At 40.5% G+C, this 17,683-nt stretch overlaps 3 protein-coding genes across 4 annotated transcripts; 2 read left to right on the top strand and 1 right to left on the bottom strand.

The window, feature by feature from the left end:
* Positions 1-604: 604 nt before the first annotated feature.
* On the bottom strand, positions 605-6,926 carry anp32b (acidic (leucine-rich) nuclear phosphoprotein 32 family, member B). Its single transcript, XM_031752175.2, has 7 exons — positions 6,318-6,926; positions 3,771-3,920; positions 3,529-3,651; positions 2,973-3,165; positions 2,449-2,573; positions 2,290-2,356; positions 605-1,205 (listed from the first exon to the last, which is right to left on the bottom strand). Exons 1-7 carry the CDS (start codon positions 6,369-6,371, stop codon positions 1,123-1,125), a joined length of 795 nt encoding a protein of 264 aa, XP_031608035.1. The 5' UTR covers positions 6,372-6,926; the 3' UTR covers positions 605-1,122.
* Positions 6,927-8,104: 1,178 nt separating this feature from the next.
* Positions 8,105-10,652, top strand: hemgn (hemogen). Of its 2 annotated transcripts, none has more exons than XM_031752279.2 (4): positions 8,105-8,701; positions 9,019-9,097; positions 9,501-10,048; positions 10,161-10,652. In XM_031752279.2, the coding sequence occupies exons 1-4, from the start codon at positions 8,518-8,520 to the stop codon at positions 10,265-10,267; spliced, it is 918 nt and encodes a 305-aa protein (XP_031608139.2). In that variant the 5' UTR covers positions 8,105-8,517; the 3' UTR covers positions 10,268-10,652. The 2 variants fall into 2 exon arrangements, with proteins under 2 accessions (XP_031608139.2, XP_031608138.2); XM_031752278.2 differs by having other exon boundaries at positions 8,108-8,701; positions 9,019-9,109.
* Positions 10,653-12,928: 2,276 nt separating this feature from the next.
* On the top strand, positions 12,929-17,320 carry trmo (tRNA methyltransferase O). The gene is made up of 6 exons (XM_031752144.2): positions 12,929-13,168; positions 13,344-13,486; positions 15,255-15,429; positions 15,578-15,735; positions 15,989-16,573; positions 16,877-17,320. Exons 1-6 carry the CDS (start codon positions 13,080-13,082, stop codon positions 17,110-17,112), a joined length of 1,386 nt encoding a protein of 461 aa, XP_031608004.1. The 5' UTR covers positions 12,929-13,079; the 3' UTR covers positions 17,113-17,320.
* The last annotated feature ends 363 nt before the right edge of the window (positions 17,321-17,683 follow it).

Below are 17,683 nucleotides of genomic sequence, written 5' to 3' on the forward strand. Positions count from 1 at the left end.
TGGGCTATATCTGCAGAAAACCACATTGGGCCCCACTCCTGTCGGCTAACAGTAAACTGAGGTCTCTGGGTAACAAAGGCAACCATAACTTTAGTAACCACTTGTTAAAACTAAGGTATGCAGAAGAGCATCTCTTTGGGCTACAACAGCAGAAGACCATTCCTGTCAGCTAAAAACAGGAAACAGAGGGTACAGTTCCAACAGCCTCACCAAAATTGGATAGTAGAAGTAGGGTCAGGATTTGTCATAAACAACGATGAAAGCATAAATCTATCCTGTATTGTTTCAGTGATTCAGGTTGGCTGTGAAACAATGGTGCCAGGGTTATTTTGGTACAGCAACTGTATGTAATTAATTAAACTGTATGTAATTAATGCAGTTCTGATGGCAAAATGGGGTCAAACCCAGTACTACCCAGTAGTGAGAAGAGTTATCCTTCCATCCTCTTGAAATAATTTGGGGACAGAAGAGCGTGAAGAAAGAAAAGCACAAAATGTTAACATTTTATTTACAAAGTTGTTTTTTTGTCATACAGAAAGTAAAAATGTAGCTACAACCTTGATTTGTGCAACAGGCAGCCACACTAAAAATCATGGCTCGCTGGTTGCACAGCTGCTATAGCAATAATTTTATTGGGAAAAATAAGGAACGGAGAAAAAAAAATTAAAAGACAAAAAAGAGAAATAATAAACCCAACAACAAAAATTATTCATCCAACAAAATATTAAAAGCACAGACCCAAAACTAGATACCAGTCCCAAAGTCCTCACACGGGAATACATAAAGAGGGATCGACAGTGAAATTGTGGAATGCTGAGTGGTGGGCTGCCTGAGAACCTCGGGGGCCGTGAGTGGGGTGAGGTGGAGGGTGTTGGGTGGCTCTCAGTTCCATGGGGGGCAGGGGGAGAAAAAAAAAAAAAAAAAAAAAAAAAAAAAAGGGGGGGGGGGAGCTCCACTCGGCCCACCCATTCGGTACAGTCTAGCCCCATAAAAAGAGCTCAGCGCTGGGGAGGGGGGTTGACGTGGATTACAAAGGCGGTGTGAGTTGTAGGAGGGTGGACGTTCGGGTTTGTGGGGGAGAGGAGGGGTAACTCGGTAGGCTCTCGTTTTCAACTTTAGCTCTTAGTCGTCGTCTTCGTCATCGTCCTCGTCGTCCTCATCCTCTGGGTCTCGCTTTCTCTTCTCGCCTTTGCCGGTTTCTGCTTCTGAAGGTAAAGAAGAAAACTGCTGTGACAAGGTGCCAAAACCACACAAATTCTTGCATCTGCAAGCATGAATACAGTAATCCTCCACCCGTTTTAAACAGCTTCAATCTCTGCATTTATCACACTCTGTGGACGGTGCTTAATAATGGTCACTATCACGTTGCTGTCCCTACATGTTACAATGGTGCGTGATTAGAAGCTCAAAATAAAGCAGAAGAAATTCATCTTCAATCCCGCCCTTGTGCAAGATTTTTTTAGTTAAGTGACTAACATTCTCACATCACATGTTATTTGGGATTGACTGAGCACTACTGTTATTTTAGTTATAAAGATAAATGTCAGTAACAGGTGCTCACTAAAGCAGTAATCTCTAAACAGATGCAAAATCAAGAAGACAAGATAGATATATATTCTGAATACCAGGTGAAGGGTTCCCACATTGCTGACGGAGTCATGAAGAACTTTGGGGACTGCCCTACATGGTGTAACAGCTGGTGTTGTATCACTTGACAACTCAAGTCAAGTCATACATGTAAATATGTTTCAAGTGTTTTTCAATTCTTTGTTTCAAAATTGGTTGACATTTTCGGAAGATTTCTGATGTTTTTAATGCTTTCTAACAGTTGGGTACGATCTATAAGTTAATAATTTTCCCTTGTTTTATACCTTTGTTGCACAAATATCTTGGAGAGGGAGTGTTTGAAATATATCTTTTTTTTTGTTTTGGCAATAAAAATGGCCCGAAGCGAGTCAGTAAATGATGCTGAATAACGTCCAACATGTATCATCAAATTGGGTGGAGAGCAGGGTTAATACGGTTAATACTTCCACTTCAAAGAGAAACTTTATGAGTTGGTAAAGTTGGTCACCTGTTTGTTGTGTTTAATTCAGTGGTACTTTCTAAGACATAAGTCTATTTAATTTCCATCTTATAGAACAAAAAAACAACAAGTTGTCTCACCCCTGAATTAAGTCTCGGCCTTGAGTTGTGCAGTTATGCAGAGATATCGAGAGACTTCGACTGACCCTTGTAGTGATGTTTGAGCCAAAATTGTGAGTAAAGTTACTTTAAGAAGTTACATACCATCGTCATCTTCATCCTCATCTTCATCCTCTTCATCTACTTCTCCATCCTGACCAAAGTCTTCCTCCTATGTGAACAACATTTTACAAGTTAAAAAAAATGAGACGGTGCATCGACCCGCTTTAACAACAGCTCCACCAAGCTCCTTTCATTTTTCACCTCATCTTCTCCACTGCCTTCCTCGTCATCCTCCTCTCCTTCTACCTCCTCTTCATCCTCCTCATCGTCCTCTTCCTCATCGAAGTCCTCCTCCTCTCCGTCCTCGTCTTCTTCCTCCTCTCCTTCTGCGACACAAAAGTGAAAAAGAACAATCAGTCGACCGCAAAGTGAGAGGGCACGGAGGCTAATCACGGCGATCGCTTTCACATTTTCACTTTCCAGAAACGAGAGAGCGATTGGCGTTACTCAGCCGTGGAGCCGTTTCTAAATAAACTACTGCGGCGTACGCATTTTTCATAATGAGCAAACGTGTCACCAGAGCAACGGCATGAATGATTGAGGAGTCTTTAATTGTTCTTGAACCACAATGAGGCGCTCCAACACAGAGATAAAACCTCATTTATGGTCTGTTCGTTGGATTTGACGACCGAAAAATACGCAAAATCTATGCTGCGGCCCTGTTTTTATTTTTACTACAGCAGAAAAAGCAGAGCCATCCGAGACAGGAAAGCACAACTTCATACCTTCATCTTCATCATCGTCTACACCGTCTCCATCCACCTCTCCATCAGAGTCTGAGGCTTCCCTGTCCTCCATGTCATAACCATCCAGGTAGGTGAGCTGGGGCAGCAGCTTGAACACGCTCTCTCTGTAGTCGTTCAGGTTTGTCACTTCACAGTTGAACAGGTCCAAACTCTTCAGGTTGTCCAGCTTTTTCTGTTGGCAAGAAGAGAAGAGAAATGCTGTGATGAGATTCTGCCGCTGAAAAGTGGTAGTAATGGTACTAGGCTCCAGTTTCCGCGTGACAATGAGATATAATGTGAGACGACAGAGATCCGTCTGTCTCAAGTTTGAGAGACTATTAATTACTGAATGGGCTATCCCTTAAAATACCTCTGGCTATGAGTGGAGTAATCAAAACAAAGCTGCTCTGTGGCAATGAATATTCCTTGTTGAAACCTCACTTCCCAATATAAATCCTAATGTTTTGGTTTGATTATGATGAACACTGCATTAGCTGGTTTACTCTTGTGAAGTGTGTAGCATGTAAATGACCCCCAAACACATGTGAACACATACCAATGGTTCCAATGTGCTGATGTCTTTCAATTTGTTGCCACTCAGGTTTAGATGTGTGAGGTTGGGTAGTTTTTCTGCTAAAACATCAAGCCCGCCGCTGATCCTGTTGTCGCTCAACTCCAGCTGAATGAATGACAGTAAAAAGAGAGATTAGTCCAGATGGTTCTTTGCACATTTTATTTTTCCCCCCTCCTTTCTTTTTTGTCATGAATATATGAGAGTGAATAATCACTCCTGCTTACCTTTTTCAGTTTTCCTAGTTTGGGCAGATTAGAGACTGAGATTAAGCCGACGTTTATCAAACTGAGGAACTCCAGGTTGACAAATTCAGCTGTGAGACCTTCGATTTTTCCTTCAACTGATCGACAATTGTCCAGGACAAGTTCTCGTACCTGGAATTGAAAAAACAAACAAATAGTATTATTTAAAAATTACTTGTACTTTTTAATGCATTTTCAAGTACTACAACTACTTGCAAAATTTTTATAACTTAAGTGTATTTTAAAACAAACCAAATGTTAAATATTCCAAAATATATTTCGCAGATATTATAATTTTTTTTCCAAACAAAATCATTAAGAAAGGCGTTCGGGGAACATAGCAGCCCTAACGTATTAATAATCAGTGGGTGGTGGTGTTTGTAAAATGGCCCTTCACTTTGTGTAAAATGATTAAAGGCGTTTTATAGTTGCTTAAAATATTAGAAAAAACAACTCTGAAGGCGGAGTTACTTTGACTCCGTTAAAGCTCACACTGGTTGCGCAAGTCATTGTTAAACGTTACCAAAAAAAGTTCTTGTCAAGCGTGAAAGACCGCCGTTTCTCGATTAAAAACACCAAAATGGATACTCAGTCTCTATCTAAAAACACTTTGCTATCACTGTGTGCTTCGTTTAACCGACCGCCACAGTTCGTCTATTGATTTCTTTGAAACGAGGAAGAGCAAAGCAGCGGCTTCCCATGGCCTGCTGATGCAGTCACTAATGACAAATGCAATGATTTTGTGAGCTAGCTCGCTACAGGCTAGCCATTGCCCCTTTTAAACGCTGCCGTGCCGTAGAGGAGCAGCTAGAGAGGTCTGTCTGCCCGCCATTAGCCAACCCAACAGCAACGGAAAGGATTGCGAATACACCCTTAGTAAAGAGATTCTTTTTTTCTTTCGTTAAACCAGCTTTCGTGGGGGAAGTGGAATATTCCTTGTCGTCGAGCGAATGACCGATATTGGCAGTTTGTTAGAGGGTACAGCATCGCTTTCAGGTCGAAGTGGCGAAGGAAATATATTGAGAACGGAAATTTAGTAAAAAACAAAGATGGAGACAGTTCCTTTCTCCCAGAGCTTCAAAGACGACAGAATGACAACATGGCGATTCCTGAGCTACAGTATGCAGTCCTCTGAACGCTTCAATGGCGGAAAGTGCTGTTAAGAATGAGCAATAAGCGTTATTTACATATAACCGAAAGTGTTTTTTCGGTGTTAAATTGATTTTATTTTGTGCATGATACGAGGGGGAACGCCGAGCGGGGAGCTTTTGGCTGCCCACGCATGAAGCGCGGTGCGCCGGATCTCCGTGTCATTCGAGCAGGCTGGCTCGATCAATGAAGCCGCTGGCCAACACATGCATCTGTGTAGTAGCAAGCGCCAAGTTTAGCAATAGTAACGATTACTGGAGCACACTGTAGTCGTGTTTGGTGTTTTTACTTTACAACTGGATAGATTTTGTTGTCTTTGACCGGTAGCGAGAAGGGGGTAATATGGCGGGAACCTAATACCAAGTTAGCTGGCTGGTAGTCTGAATGGTTCTGAAACCCCGGACCACCAGGCTTCATTCAATAAGCATGCGATTCTTCTTCGTCGTCTTTAAGACGATGCATGGATGATAAGTGATACTATAGCTTGGTGCACAACTAGAGAAGAATTAATGAGGGAATTAATGGATGTACACTCCCTTTAAAAACTTAAAGATTGCAACGTGTCTTTAAACAAATCAGCACCAACAGCAGCGGTTGGCTGTTTGTTGAGTGTCTCCCGGCTCTAAGGTTTTGGAGTTGCGGTGTATTTTCACCATTAGCGGTTTAAGGTACGGATGACTCGTGAACCAAGTGTTTTTTGTTGTCGCTGCCTGAATCTTTGTGGCCGTTTGATGTAAACGTATACTCCACAGAAATGTGAACATACGACTCGTGATCTGCGACGGCCCGTTTAACGTTTACAAAACTCGTTTGTTGTTCAGCACCAGAGTTTAAAGTGATTTTGCAATTATTACACAAAAAAGCTCCCCCTTTTTTTCTTTTTTTTTTTAGCAGTTATGCTAGCAGCAAACATGGCTTCCAAGGTCTGTATAAAATATACCGCTCTGTGAATGCCGAACGCGGCGCAGGAAACTGCTTTCTCCTCATATCGGCGCAAAAAGAAGTTTACTAATTGTGCTACAACGGTGGAGTGTAGCTGAATCGTGTGTGCACCATTGACCAGGGAGGCTGCGAAACGGTTAAAGCACTGCAATAATGCCAGCAAGCTGGGGGGGGAATCGCCGTTTCAAAGTAACGACTGAATATAGCTTTTCTCGTCTCGTTGCCCCTATACGCCCAATCCCAGCCAGCATAAAGGCTCTGGCTTGTTATGCGACTGTTTTCCGCCCCGTTATAAATGAGAAACACAATCAAAAGCCCATGTGGTCACCATTACGTTAGCCACACAGGGTCACTCGCAAAGCAAAAAAAGTAGCAAGCTAGGCTAGCAGGGGCTAGCCTGAAAACTAAGGGTTGGTTTTAAAAAAAAGCACGACTCACATCAGACGGTGTCCTGTTTCTAAGCTCCAAGTGGATCCTCTTTTTCATGTCCATTTTGCCCTATGAAAGTTAAACTTTTCTCCTCGGGGTTTTGCTGGGATCTTCAGTCCAAAGGCAGAGATGCCCTAATGGAGGGAGAATATAGGACTGTATAATGAACTGAGCCAAACGCTAAGTTAGTCGGAGAGAGGGGAAACCATGGAGGGAAACGGGACTGAAACAAAATATATGCTCAACAGCGCCATCTGCGTCCAGAAACGCCCATCGCTTCTGAAAAAAAGGCATTGCAGTCACAAAACATGACGCTGCCCCGAAACGGTGCTATGGTGCAATTTATTCTATGCAAGGAAATTACTGTACTGTGTTGTTCAGTGAAGACGGCGGGGTTTTTCTTTGAGAAGTCGGTTTTATTCAGCGAAGGATGTGCACGAACAGACGCGTGTAGCGTATGCAAAACAAATAAGCAACCAAGCAATTAAACGGCGATAAAGTAGGTCACATGGTGAACTTTGTTATGCTTCATTTAAAAGTTTCACAGGAAATCTCGAATGCATTACTGCTTTATAGTCAACATATAAGCAGTGTAATTATGAGGTAACCATCATAATGTATGCCTATTTAAAAAAAATATATGTAAATATGTGTGTGTTGGGTCTTGTGAATGTGTGATACTTTTTACATTGTAATAAAAAAGAAAAATGAACAAAATTGTGTTGTTTCTTGGTTCCTAAATGGCTGATTCCTACCCCCAACCGCTAAAAAGGAGGGCTATATGTGGTTTGCCTTAAAGAGAGCATTGTATATACACATATGGACGGGTAGGGCACCCCATACAACCCCTCCTCTTTACTTCCTGACACTCTCCAGCGTTGAAGTAGAAAATCTGCTGTGCTTGTAGTTTTTTTTTCTTATGTTCTAAATTAATTAGTGAATAAGCTTTAATACTATAAATGAATAACAAATTATAGCCCGTTTTAAGTCTAGTAAATATAACAAATGTATAAATGCTAGCAAGATGTGTTTGCATAGTGTGCTGAGGGCAACCAATGCAAATACCCTAACTCTGGCCACATGCATGTTAAAGGCACAGTCCATACAGTGCATATATACACACAGACACTGTTTTTAAATCAGTGTTTGGTAGTTGAGAAGCAATGCCAGAAGATGGCACTGTAATATCTACACTGACATTCCTCACATTTCATTGTGCAACGGTGGGGCTGTGTGTGAATGACAGCCCTATCTGCTTTTGGCTGTAACAGTAATGCTGGAGGGGGTTTATTAATGTGTCAGTTGGAGTTTTATTAGCTGAGGAGTTAACTATGTGCAGTTTGGGATCTTTTGAACTGCTGGAACTCAACACTTGAGGTTTGGTTGATTGTGTTTTGTGATTTTAATTTGAGTGTGTGAAAACCTATACTTAAACATACATGTTTTCATTCAGCTTCTTAGCACTCACAGCTTCCACCGGTGCAGAATGCCTGTGTATAGATTCTCTTCATATGATGTTGAAAAGAGAGTGCATTACGAGCACCTTCATGCAGAAATCAGTACATTTAGAAAGAGGCCTTTCAACATTTCCCCCCACAGTGCTGGGAGCAATTGGCAGTTGAGTGTTATTTACTCTACTGGATAGCTCTTTTCTCCCTCTCTCTCTCTGAGTGTCTCAAACACACACACATCAGGGCTCAATGTGTTGTTAGAAGATTGTGAACACACCCCAACCGAGCAACTTGCCATCTGAGCGATAAGACGGGTATATGCCCCAACTCTGGACGAAGACAGGAATTTTGTTTGGTCTGTAGTGTGGTTTACCTACCAAAAAGGCATATTTCTTATGATTTGTGGATTAATATTATGAATATTCTACAGAAATATTTTGAGCTTTTGTGTTTTTTCTTGATATCATATTTAAAACTTAATAACTTCACATATATTGGACCCCTATTTAAGAAACTGTCCAAAAATCAGTCAAAGTCTTGCTCTTGTTAAGCTATAGCAGTGCCTTTAGATCAGCTGCTGAAGAGCTCTAGTACAACATATATATTTGTTACCCTATCATACACACACACACACACACACACACACAGAAAACTTGCTGTTGTCTTTTTCCCCCCTGTCTGTCAGTTTTGTGCCAACTCCTCCAGCTTTACAAATATGATAAGACCAAAGCTGCAAGAACTCTCCCTGCACTGTGGTAATGGTTAACCAGATAATTCGTCTAGGGGTGGGAATAGAAAACTGTCAGAAGTTATTCTGTCGTCTTTTTTTGCGCTTGCCCGCCTTCAATGAGTTGAATTCATTCATAGCAGGACTCAGAATGGAGGACACGTCGCAACAAGAGAAACAAGAGTTGGAATATAAAAATCCAAATGAAGAGGAAGGTAGGTTTTTTTTTAAAGATTAATCTCTTCTTTGGAAATTGGCTGCTCAAGCATTTTCACACCAAAAATGCTGAAGGAGCTAGTTATGTCTTTGCACACACTGCGGTGCTGGTGGTTAACTCAGAAACAGACCTTTGATCAACATTTAAGTAATATCACAAATCCGTCTGTTTTCAAAGTTTGCCAGTGTGTAGCTAGGAGAAGAAATATCTTTATATTGTCATGAGTCAAGCACATTACCCAGTCATGCAGTTTGTCTTTGAATTTCTAATGCACCATATAAAGATGATTTCTGTGCACGGCTCTCTGTTTCAAAGGTGGGATCCGTCGCCGATTGCGAGACAGGGACCTTCTCAGGAAGAGAAAGGCCGAAGCAGAAGAGAAGGAAACTAACCAGTGGGTTTTTGGGTAAATTTGTAGCAAAAGCACAGACAATGTTAGCGCTGCTGCCTATGTTTACCTCTATGCTCATGGAGAAATCTACAAATTTCAGCACTTAAGTGCAGTAGAAGAAAGTGGTGGTCCTATCCAGAAAAGTTTAGTAGCCTGCGTTGAAACACTGTACAGTACAGTACATGCAGTACATGCTGAAAACACTATCAGCACTCTGGCTGCTTATCACTCCTCTGGTTTATATTGAATATGGAGCAAGAGGAAAGCAAAGGTTGCTCTGCTCTTTCTATTGACGGCACAGATCTGGGTCAAGGACTTTGTACTATTAGCTTTGCAAAACTGTCACAAAGAGCTGTATCAATGTCCACTGTTGTTGAAGTTAATTGCAACTGCGGTGCTCTCTCAGGGTGGAGAGCCAACGGAAAAGATCAAGAGCTGAGGACAAGAGCGGTGCAAAGAAGAGAGGGAGGCCCAGGAAGACTGAACCCACACCGCAGCTGTCTGCTGTTCAGGAAGAAGTCGAAGGACTTAAGGAAACTCCTGCAGTAGTGGTGGTACCCGAACCCGCTGTGGTCATTCAGGACCAAATAACCAGCTCTCTGCCTCCGCTGTTTGGGCTGGAATCACAACCAGCTTCAGTCTTTGCTGCTCCTGCTCCTGCAGCAGTGTTCGAGTCTGTGCAGAATTCAGCTCCTGCTCCAACTCTGGCTTTTGCTGCTCCAGTTCCCGTCCAAGATTCAGCTCCTGCTCCAGATGCTGTCTTAGTCCCAGCTCAGTCCCTAGACTCTGTTCCAGCTGTAACTCCTGCTCCTCCCTCAGCTCCTCCCCAAGTGGAGACCCTCTATACAGAGTCACAAAGCAAGGAGGCCCCAGGCCAGGTCCTGATTGAGGACTTAGGCCCAGATGAGGAGGAGGACGTCTCTCCATCGCATGGCAACAAACGCGCTAATGAAGGTTTGTATGTTGTAAAAATACACAAAAACAATACTTTGAAACACTGTCTGGTTCGAAAGGTTTAATGATTATTAAATTGTCTGTCTTTTTTTTTTTTTTTTTTTTTTTTTAGATTTGAGTGAAACACTTTCGATCAACGTGCCTGAACAAAATAACGTGTACTCAGTTCCAACTGTCTCTGCTCAGCCTATGGCTCAGGAATATTTTCCAGGAAATTAATTGCAACATTTTTTTTTTCTGAAATGCACTGTTAAGATATTGCTTTATACATGCAAAGCCTCGTCACAGTTTGTATCTGAGTATTTTTCTTCTTCTTTTTTTGTGTAGTGTGCACACACAAGATGAGGCAAGTCATTGCTTATTTGAAAGATGTATGAATTCAAACCAAAGCTGTATGCTTATTTATTTTGGTTGTGCTTCACTGCAAAGCTTATGATCTTTTTTTTTTATATCCTTTCAATTTAGTATGCAACCAGTTTTGCTGGCCTTTATTTAAAAGTTAAGGGTATAAATCGCTGGTAATTATGTATTCAGAATTGTGGATTTATTTTTACAGAATTTTGTAAAAGTTACTATTCGTCTAATAAAAGTCACTTCTGCATCATTTAACAGCAGTCGTTATTATAGGAGTCATCGGCTGTAAAATACATCCACATGCAAATACATGAGTGATATGAATTAGAATTAACTCTTTTTTCATTAAATGAAATAATTATGTAACCATTTTGTTCACATATGACATCTCTCCACTCTGGTGAGTGAAATTAAATGATGTTTGTTGTACAGTCTGAACAGCATATCTGTAGATTTAATCTGTGGCTTATCTGTTAAGTCACGTGTAGTGAAACATTTAGCCCTATCTGCTAGTGGCTACTGGTAGTGCTTATAATGTACTCATTTGTACTACATAAAGAGGTGGAAAAAGTACTGGTAAAAGCTGCAATAACTGATTAATTAGTGAAATGACAGAAAAAAAGGTAAAAGATGCTCTACTGGATTGAATGACTATGGAGGCCAAATTTAGTAAACGGAACTCACTGTGTTGTTGAATATACCAGGTTAAGATGATCTGAGCTTTGGGAGATTATGATATCCTGCTGGAGGTAGCCAACAGAAGATGGGTACAGTGTGGTCATAAAGGTGGACATGGTCAGGAGCAGTACTTGGGTAGGCTGTTTAGATGATGCTCAGTTGGTACCAAGGGGACCAAAGTGTATGAAAAATATCCTCCACACCATCAAACCACAAACATCCTGAATCACTGATACAAGGTAGGATGGATCCAAATTCTGGCCCTAACATCTAAATGTTGTAAAAGTAATTGAGACTCATCACACCAGGCAACATTTTCCCTGATTTTCCATAGTGCTGAATGAGTGTATGTAGTGAAAAGTTTTAATATTCAACAACAGTGTTCAACAAACCAGGTTGAGGTGATCTGAGCTTTGTAACCTGGCATGATTTACTTTTGTAAATCAGCTGATTTAAGGATGCAAAAAAAATAAAAAAAATAAAAAATTGACAAGTTGATTCTGTTCATCTGGATGTTGCGTTTTCAGTTGGAGAAATGTTTTGTCACTCAAAACAGTGACTTCTTCAGTCTCTGAAAACTTCTCCCACTGAAAACACTATGTCCAGATGAACAGAATGAACTTTTTGGGATTTCTCTACCTGGATGATTGAGCATGCATCAAGACATTTTCACTATTGATTAACTATCGCTTTAATTTTTGCAAATTGTAGCCTCAGCCATTTGTTCTTAACTTAGATGTGGTCTTCCGATGCTGTAGCCTATCTAGTTCAAGGTTCAAGAAATGCTTTTCTGCATATCTTGTTTGTAACCAGTGGTTATTTGTTGCCTTGTTGCTTTCCTATATGCTCCTCTGAAGATTCTGCCATCAATAAGGCATTCTTATCCAGAGAACCGAATAGTGTAGTGGTAAGACCACACACCTTTGGAGTGGAGGTCGCAAGTTTGATTTCCTCCCAGTGTCTAGTAAGGGTGCTGACTAGGCCCCCCCCCCCCATGCCAAACACCAAGCCCTGGAATGGCGCGGCTATGCCTGCAGCCTGTCCACAGCTCGGACACGACACATTTCACTGCATGTTTTACTCTGTATGATTGTGTATGTGACCAATAAAGCTCGTTTCGTCTAAACTACCACTCATTTGGACCATTCTCTTTAAAACACCAAATCGTCTGGCACAAAAAAGTCACTCTTAGATCAACTTTCTTCCTAATTCTTATCTTAGTTTGAACTTCAGCAGGTCATCTTATTCACATCTGCATGCCTAATGGACTGAGTTGCTGCCAAGTTGAACAAGTATATCTAAGAAAGTGATCAGTGACTGTACATATGTTAGTGTAATATTAATATACAAGGCTTTAATTAGTGATTTCGAAAGATTCATTAGTGCTTAAGCTGCAATGATCCCCTGTAGGTGTTGAGGGGAGTTTAACTTCAAATACCTAAAATGACAATTCATTATGTTTCTTTTTAATTGTGTACAACCAAACCTGTTGAACAACTAGTCCATTCAGAGCTAGAGAAATGCAGGATATGCACATGTACCGATAAAGACAACACGACTAAGTATATACGACATTACATTGATTTCGTTTGTGCTATGGATTGCCAATATGTATGTATGTATTTATTTATTTATTTAAAAGGCAGACTGTATTAAACGTGTCTTGGCTGCCCCCTGTTGGTAGAAAACATTCCTTCATCATGGCGTGTTTTGTGCAGCACATGTAACTACATATTATTTTTAAATGACGGACGGGTAATTTAAGCGAAACGGCAGCAAAATAAGCCTGAAACCAACGAGCCCACAGCAATGACACACTTACAGAAGGGATTCAGATGAGCCGACATGTTTCAGTTTAACGCGTGAAGCACTCTTGGTTGGCCAACAATAAAGTCTAGCATGCACTTCCGCGTTGATAAAGTCTGTCCGGTCTCAGCAGCAACAACAGCCGCTAAAAGCTTACGGTTTCAGAGTTGTCGTTTGTCTTTATGTTAGTAAGATGAGTCCGCTGTGTGAGTGCTGCTCCGACCACATGAATAAACTGAACCAGCAGGTTTCTGTGATGCGAAAAGAAATCAAGAACCTGAGGTATGTTTGTAGGTTTTGCACCGCCACGTGTTTTTCTCACGAGAGACTTCTTGCTATTTTAAGAATTAAACAAATTAAACGCCATGTTCTGTTTTGCATCGGCCTTTTTTATTTTTATTATTTTTCAGGGTTCCCATTATTGTTAAACGCTCATTCTCAACATCTTCTGTAACAGGCAGACGCTAGACAGTGCAATTAGAGCTCATCGCAAACAGCTGCTGGCTGTTCAGGCTGCTGTGTCGAAGATTGGACTCACCGAAGAAGTTAAAGCTCCAGCACCTTCACCACCGTCACCGTCACCGGCAGCACTAGAGCGAGGTAGTAACCACCAGCGTCACAAACATTTGTAATTACAAAAACTAAACAAACCCCTCAAAAGTAACACTTTATAATACAGCCTGTGACTAAGGGCGCAATTTCCCTGCAATTAAATGGAATTTCAGTGTATTTTACTTGAAATTACAATCTAAATATATTTACTTACAAATACTTAAAGGTAGTACACTAGAATAAGGGATTTACATGTTTTTACAGGAAAACAGTGAATTATATTATAAGTAAATATTTATAAGTAATGGTAATTTAGCTGAAATATATTAAAACAATCCCCATCTTACATCATAGGTATGCTGTACTTTTTGTGGTGCAGGCTGTATTATGGAGTGACTGAAACTTACTTAACTTCCAGGTATTTTACAGGAAAGAAGATGTAAGTTATACTGTAATTAGTTATAATTATGACATAACTACTTTTAGTGTGTCATTACCTTTTATATTGTAGCAAGCCAATATTTTTCCACCTTACATTGTAATTTTTACATCTTTATTATTTATGTTGTTATTTAATATTCATTATGTTGATGTGCATGATGGATTTTTTCTTATTTAATTGTCCTTTTTTACTTTGTGCTGTACAAACTTGCAATATAATATGTGTCTCCTTTGCTGTAAAATACTCTTGCTGGGTAAGGTTAAGCCACTCCATTGTACGGCCTGTACTTACCCATTTCTTAAATTTACTTACAGTATAAATATTTCTTTGTTTTCTATTAAAAAAACCCCAAAACAACTGACTTGTTACCTACTTTTTGTGTGTGCCTACCTTTAAGTATTTGTAGGTAAATATAATTACATTGTAATGTCAAATAAAATACCTAAAAGTTTCATTTAACCACAGAAGAATTACACCTTTGGTGACATGCTGTGCTATAAAATGTGACCAAAAGAGGAAGAAAAAAATTAACCCTAAAACAAAGACCACTCAGGAAGGCTAATTTTGCTTTGAATTTTAGTTTATAACAATACATCAATTATACCTACCAAAATAACACTTTTGGCTCAGAGACGTTCAGCGTGCACAAACTCATGACGCTTTTTCTTTTTATTGGCTTATGTATTTGTGTAATCATTTCCCACACAGCAACCAGTAGTTGAAACTATGTGATTCAGCCTTGTGCTGTAAACTTAAATTTCACTGACCTTGCATTGAATAGTGATTCTTGATCGGCTTTGCACCATTGGTTAATATTGTAATAAAGCTGAAATCATGAACAAAGGCACAGTGATACCAGCAAGAGTGAACGGGATGGTTTACTACAAAGTAGTAAGAGCTGCTGCAATGTATAGTTTGGAGACGGGGGCACTGATTTTCACTGTGACTAATTATCATCACACTGTCAGGTTTCATTAGAAATTTAATTTTGCTCCAACATTAATTTAGCCTTAAAATTTAAGTTTTAACCATGATGATGACTCAGATGAAAAGTCAGCATCGTTTCAGTGTTGTATTACTAACGGGGTTGGTCATGTATCCTCTAAAATGTGACCAAAATAGAAAGAAGGAAGCCATGTTGATATCTTCAGGGTATTTGTTTTGCTCTAAAGCCAAAGACTTGAATTGTCTGTCATCAAGTCTGTAACTAATTTAATCATTTCAGCACTAAAATAAATTCTTACAGTATATATATTTTTTAATAAATAAAAAAACACACTTGTGGAATAAAAGTGAGTGCGAAGAATAAATTGCAGGCCAAGTTAAAAACAATGTCTGTTGCAAAACCTGGAGCTAATATTCTTATCATTGCAGGGAACATCCAAACAGTCCCAATCGGTTACATTAGTTCCTGTTTTTCTGTGAAGAATGGGACTCCCCGGCAGCCCACTATTTGTGGCCCTTCAAGGGCAGAACTTCAAATCCAGCCGAGTGTCTTCAACAACCCGGAGCACGCTCTGGTGGGCCTGGAGCAATACTCCCATGTCTGGTAGGTTTTATGTGTGTGTTTATGTACAACACGTTACCAAATATTATTACCCAACTTGCAAGATATTTTTTTACTCATTTTAACTAAGCATGTTCACGTAAACACTATTTCCCATCATCTACCTTTCTTTGTCATCTGGCCTCTGCAGGATCATTTTTCTCTTCCATAAAAACGGGCACCTGAGGTACAAAGCTAAAGTGAGGCCGCCCAGGCTGAACGGGCAGAGAGTCGGTGTGTACTCGACACGCAGTCCTCATCGCCCGAATGCATTGGGCCTAACGCTGGCAAAGCTCGACAAAATACAAGGTCAGCGTCACTAAACGCGTGTGTATACTGATCTGAGCTGAGTTATTTCTCTGAGGGAGCTGACATTTCCTTAGCTGCACTGATTTGTTGCTTGAACCTTGTTTGAAGCACAGGGTAATTTTTCACTTGTAATAATAGTTACAGCTGTTAAATCTCACTATTTTAAGCAAACTCTGGTTAAAACCCTGTCCTAGTTTTGTAAAGTAGATGTTTTAGCTGTATATAAGTATGAATGCATTTCTTTCTTTTCTAGGTGATACTCTACACCTGTCAGACATTGATATGATTGCGGGCACCCCAGTCCTGGACATCAAACCCTATATCCCAGAGTATGACTCCCCCGACACCCGGAGGAGCTATGAGGAGGACTCAGAGCCCTGTAATTCAAACACTGACCAAATGAATGAGGACAAGAGAAACCTCACTAACCTCCCTGAAGGATCAGACATAGATGTGCAGTTAAACACAGAAGATCGAGGAGCAGCTAATGATTATGTGGAGAATCTCCTCCCAGAAGAAAAAACGAATACTAACGCAACAGGTTCATCTCATATCAGTGCTCAGTTTTCTCTGTCCAAAGACCTCAGTAATGTGCTGGAGGAGGTCAAGGCTTTTGTGAACCAAGACGTTTTCTTAAGTTCTGAGAGTAAGAACCGAGGTTCAGACTCTCCTAAAACTAAACCACCTTTGTTGGAAGTCGACCATCCCTGCTACGGAGAGGAAGCCTACACTACCATCGCAGGCTGGATCAGAGAGCCTCCTGTCGCAAGTCTGGATGTGCGATTCAGCCTTCACGCTGAGAGGGAGCTGGCAGAATTCATCCCTGCACATCTGTCAGGTAAGATGACTGAGATCATGGGAGATGCCACGCTTCTGGAAAGTATTCACAGCGCTTCACTGTTTTCATATTTTGTTACAGACTTATGTGGTTTGTGTGTAGAATTTTGAGAATGAATTGAATCCATTTTGGAATAAGCCTGTAAGATGACATAATGTGGAACAAGTGAAGCGCTGTGGATACTTTCCAGATACACTGTATGTTTGTCTCCAGAAGGGGGCACTGTTGTATCAGTAATTAATGTGAAAGCCTTCATTCATATGTGAGCAGAGAGACTGAAAAACAAACTTGTGTAACACACAGGACTGTCTGAAAGCCACAGACCCAGGTTTAAGTTTCTGCGCAGTACAGAGGAGGCAGTCGCTGCCATCAGAGGGGTCCTGTCAGCAGACCCCCGATCCGTCTACAGGAGGACTCGCTGCAAGGACAAACTCTTTTTCTTCACCCTTGACACGGCTGACATCACCTGCTGGTTCGGACAAGGCTTTGCAGAGGTGCTGCAGGTAAAACCTGTAGAGCCGCACATTGCTTCAGTATGAGAAACTTTTTCATTGATGGTTTTTGAGCTGAAGAGAGGAGTCTTTGTGACACAAAAACACACTGTTGTTTGTTCCTTTCTTTTTGGTATTTCTGTCTAAATTCTCCGCTGGCAAACTTTTATTCAAATCATACTGGCTTACTTAAAATCAGACAGAAGATTAATGAGGTATTGTATATTCAAAGTTGTATTGGATAATTAAATAAAATATTTACTTAAAAAACAAATGCCCTTTTTTCTGTTTGTCTTTAAAAAGTATTTACAAATTGGAAAAAAATGTAAGTAGTTGCACAAACAGAGTATAATTTATTTTCTTTCTTCTTTTTGCAAATGGTTAGCCTTTTGAGCACTGGAGCGGGTTAGCTGCTAGCTCGTCTGGCTTTCTCGAGAGACAGAGTCCTTTAATTTATGTGTTATTAGGATACATCAGTGGAAGGGAGGATGTCTTGTTTTATAATTGTCTTTGGGCAATGAAACGGGCCACAGAGCCTCATAAAATTCATAAACACTCTGAAGGAGGCCCTCGTGGGATGGCAAGAGTCAACAAACGATTCAACAGAAAGATTCATGAC

This window comes from Oreochromis aureus, linkage group 6 (genome assembly GCF_013358895.1).
Source record: "Oreochromis aureus strain Israel breed Guangdong linkage group 6, ZZ_aureus, whole genome shotgun sequence".
Taxonomy (NCBI): domain Eukaryota; kingdom Metazoa; phylum Chordata; class Actinopteri; order Cichliformes; family Cichlidae; genus Oreochromis; species Oreochromis aureus.

Bases quoted from the DNA above. Each gene is read 5' to 3' on its own strand.
- hemgn (XM_031752278.2), top strand. From the start codon at position 8,518: ATGGTTAACCAGATAATTCGTCTAGGGGTGGGAATAGAAAACTGTCAG. The intron at 8,702-9,018 runs GTAGGTTTTTTT...TCTGTTTCAAAG, and splicing joins AAATCCAAATGAAGAGGAAG to GTGGGATCCGTCGCCGATTG. The intron at 9,110-9,500 runs GTAAATTTGTAG...GTGCTCTCTCAG, and splicing joins ACTAACCAGTGGGTTTTTGG to GGTGGAGAGCCAACGGAAAA.
- anp32b (XM_031752175.2), bottom strand. From the start codon at position 6,371: ATGGACATGAAAAAGAGGATCCACTTGGAGCTTAGAAACAGGACACCG. The intron at 2,574-2,972 runs GTATGAAGTTGT...TTTGTGTCGCAG, and splicing joins AGACGATGATGAAGATGAAG to AAGGAGAGGAGGAAGAAGAC. The intron at 2,357-2,448 runs GTGAAAAATGAA...TTGTTCACATAG, and splicing joins AAGGCAGTGGAGAAGATGAG to GAGGAAGACTTTGGTCAGGA.
- trmo (XM_031752144.2), top strand. From the start codon at position 13,080: ATGAGTCCGCTGTGTGAGTGCTGCTCCGACCACATGAATAAACTGAAC. The intron at 13,487-15,254 runs GTAGTAACCACC...TTATCATTGCAG, and splicing joins ACCGGCAGCACTAGAGCGAG to GGAACATCCAAACAGTCCCA. The intron at 15,430-15,577 runs GTAGGTTTTATG...TGGCCTCTGCAG, and splicing joins GAGCAATACTCCCATGTCTG to GATCATTTTTCTCTTCCATA.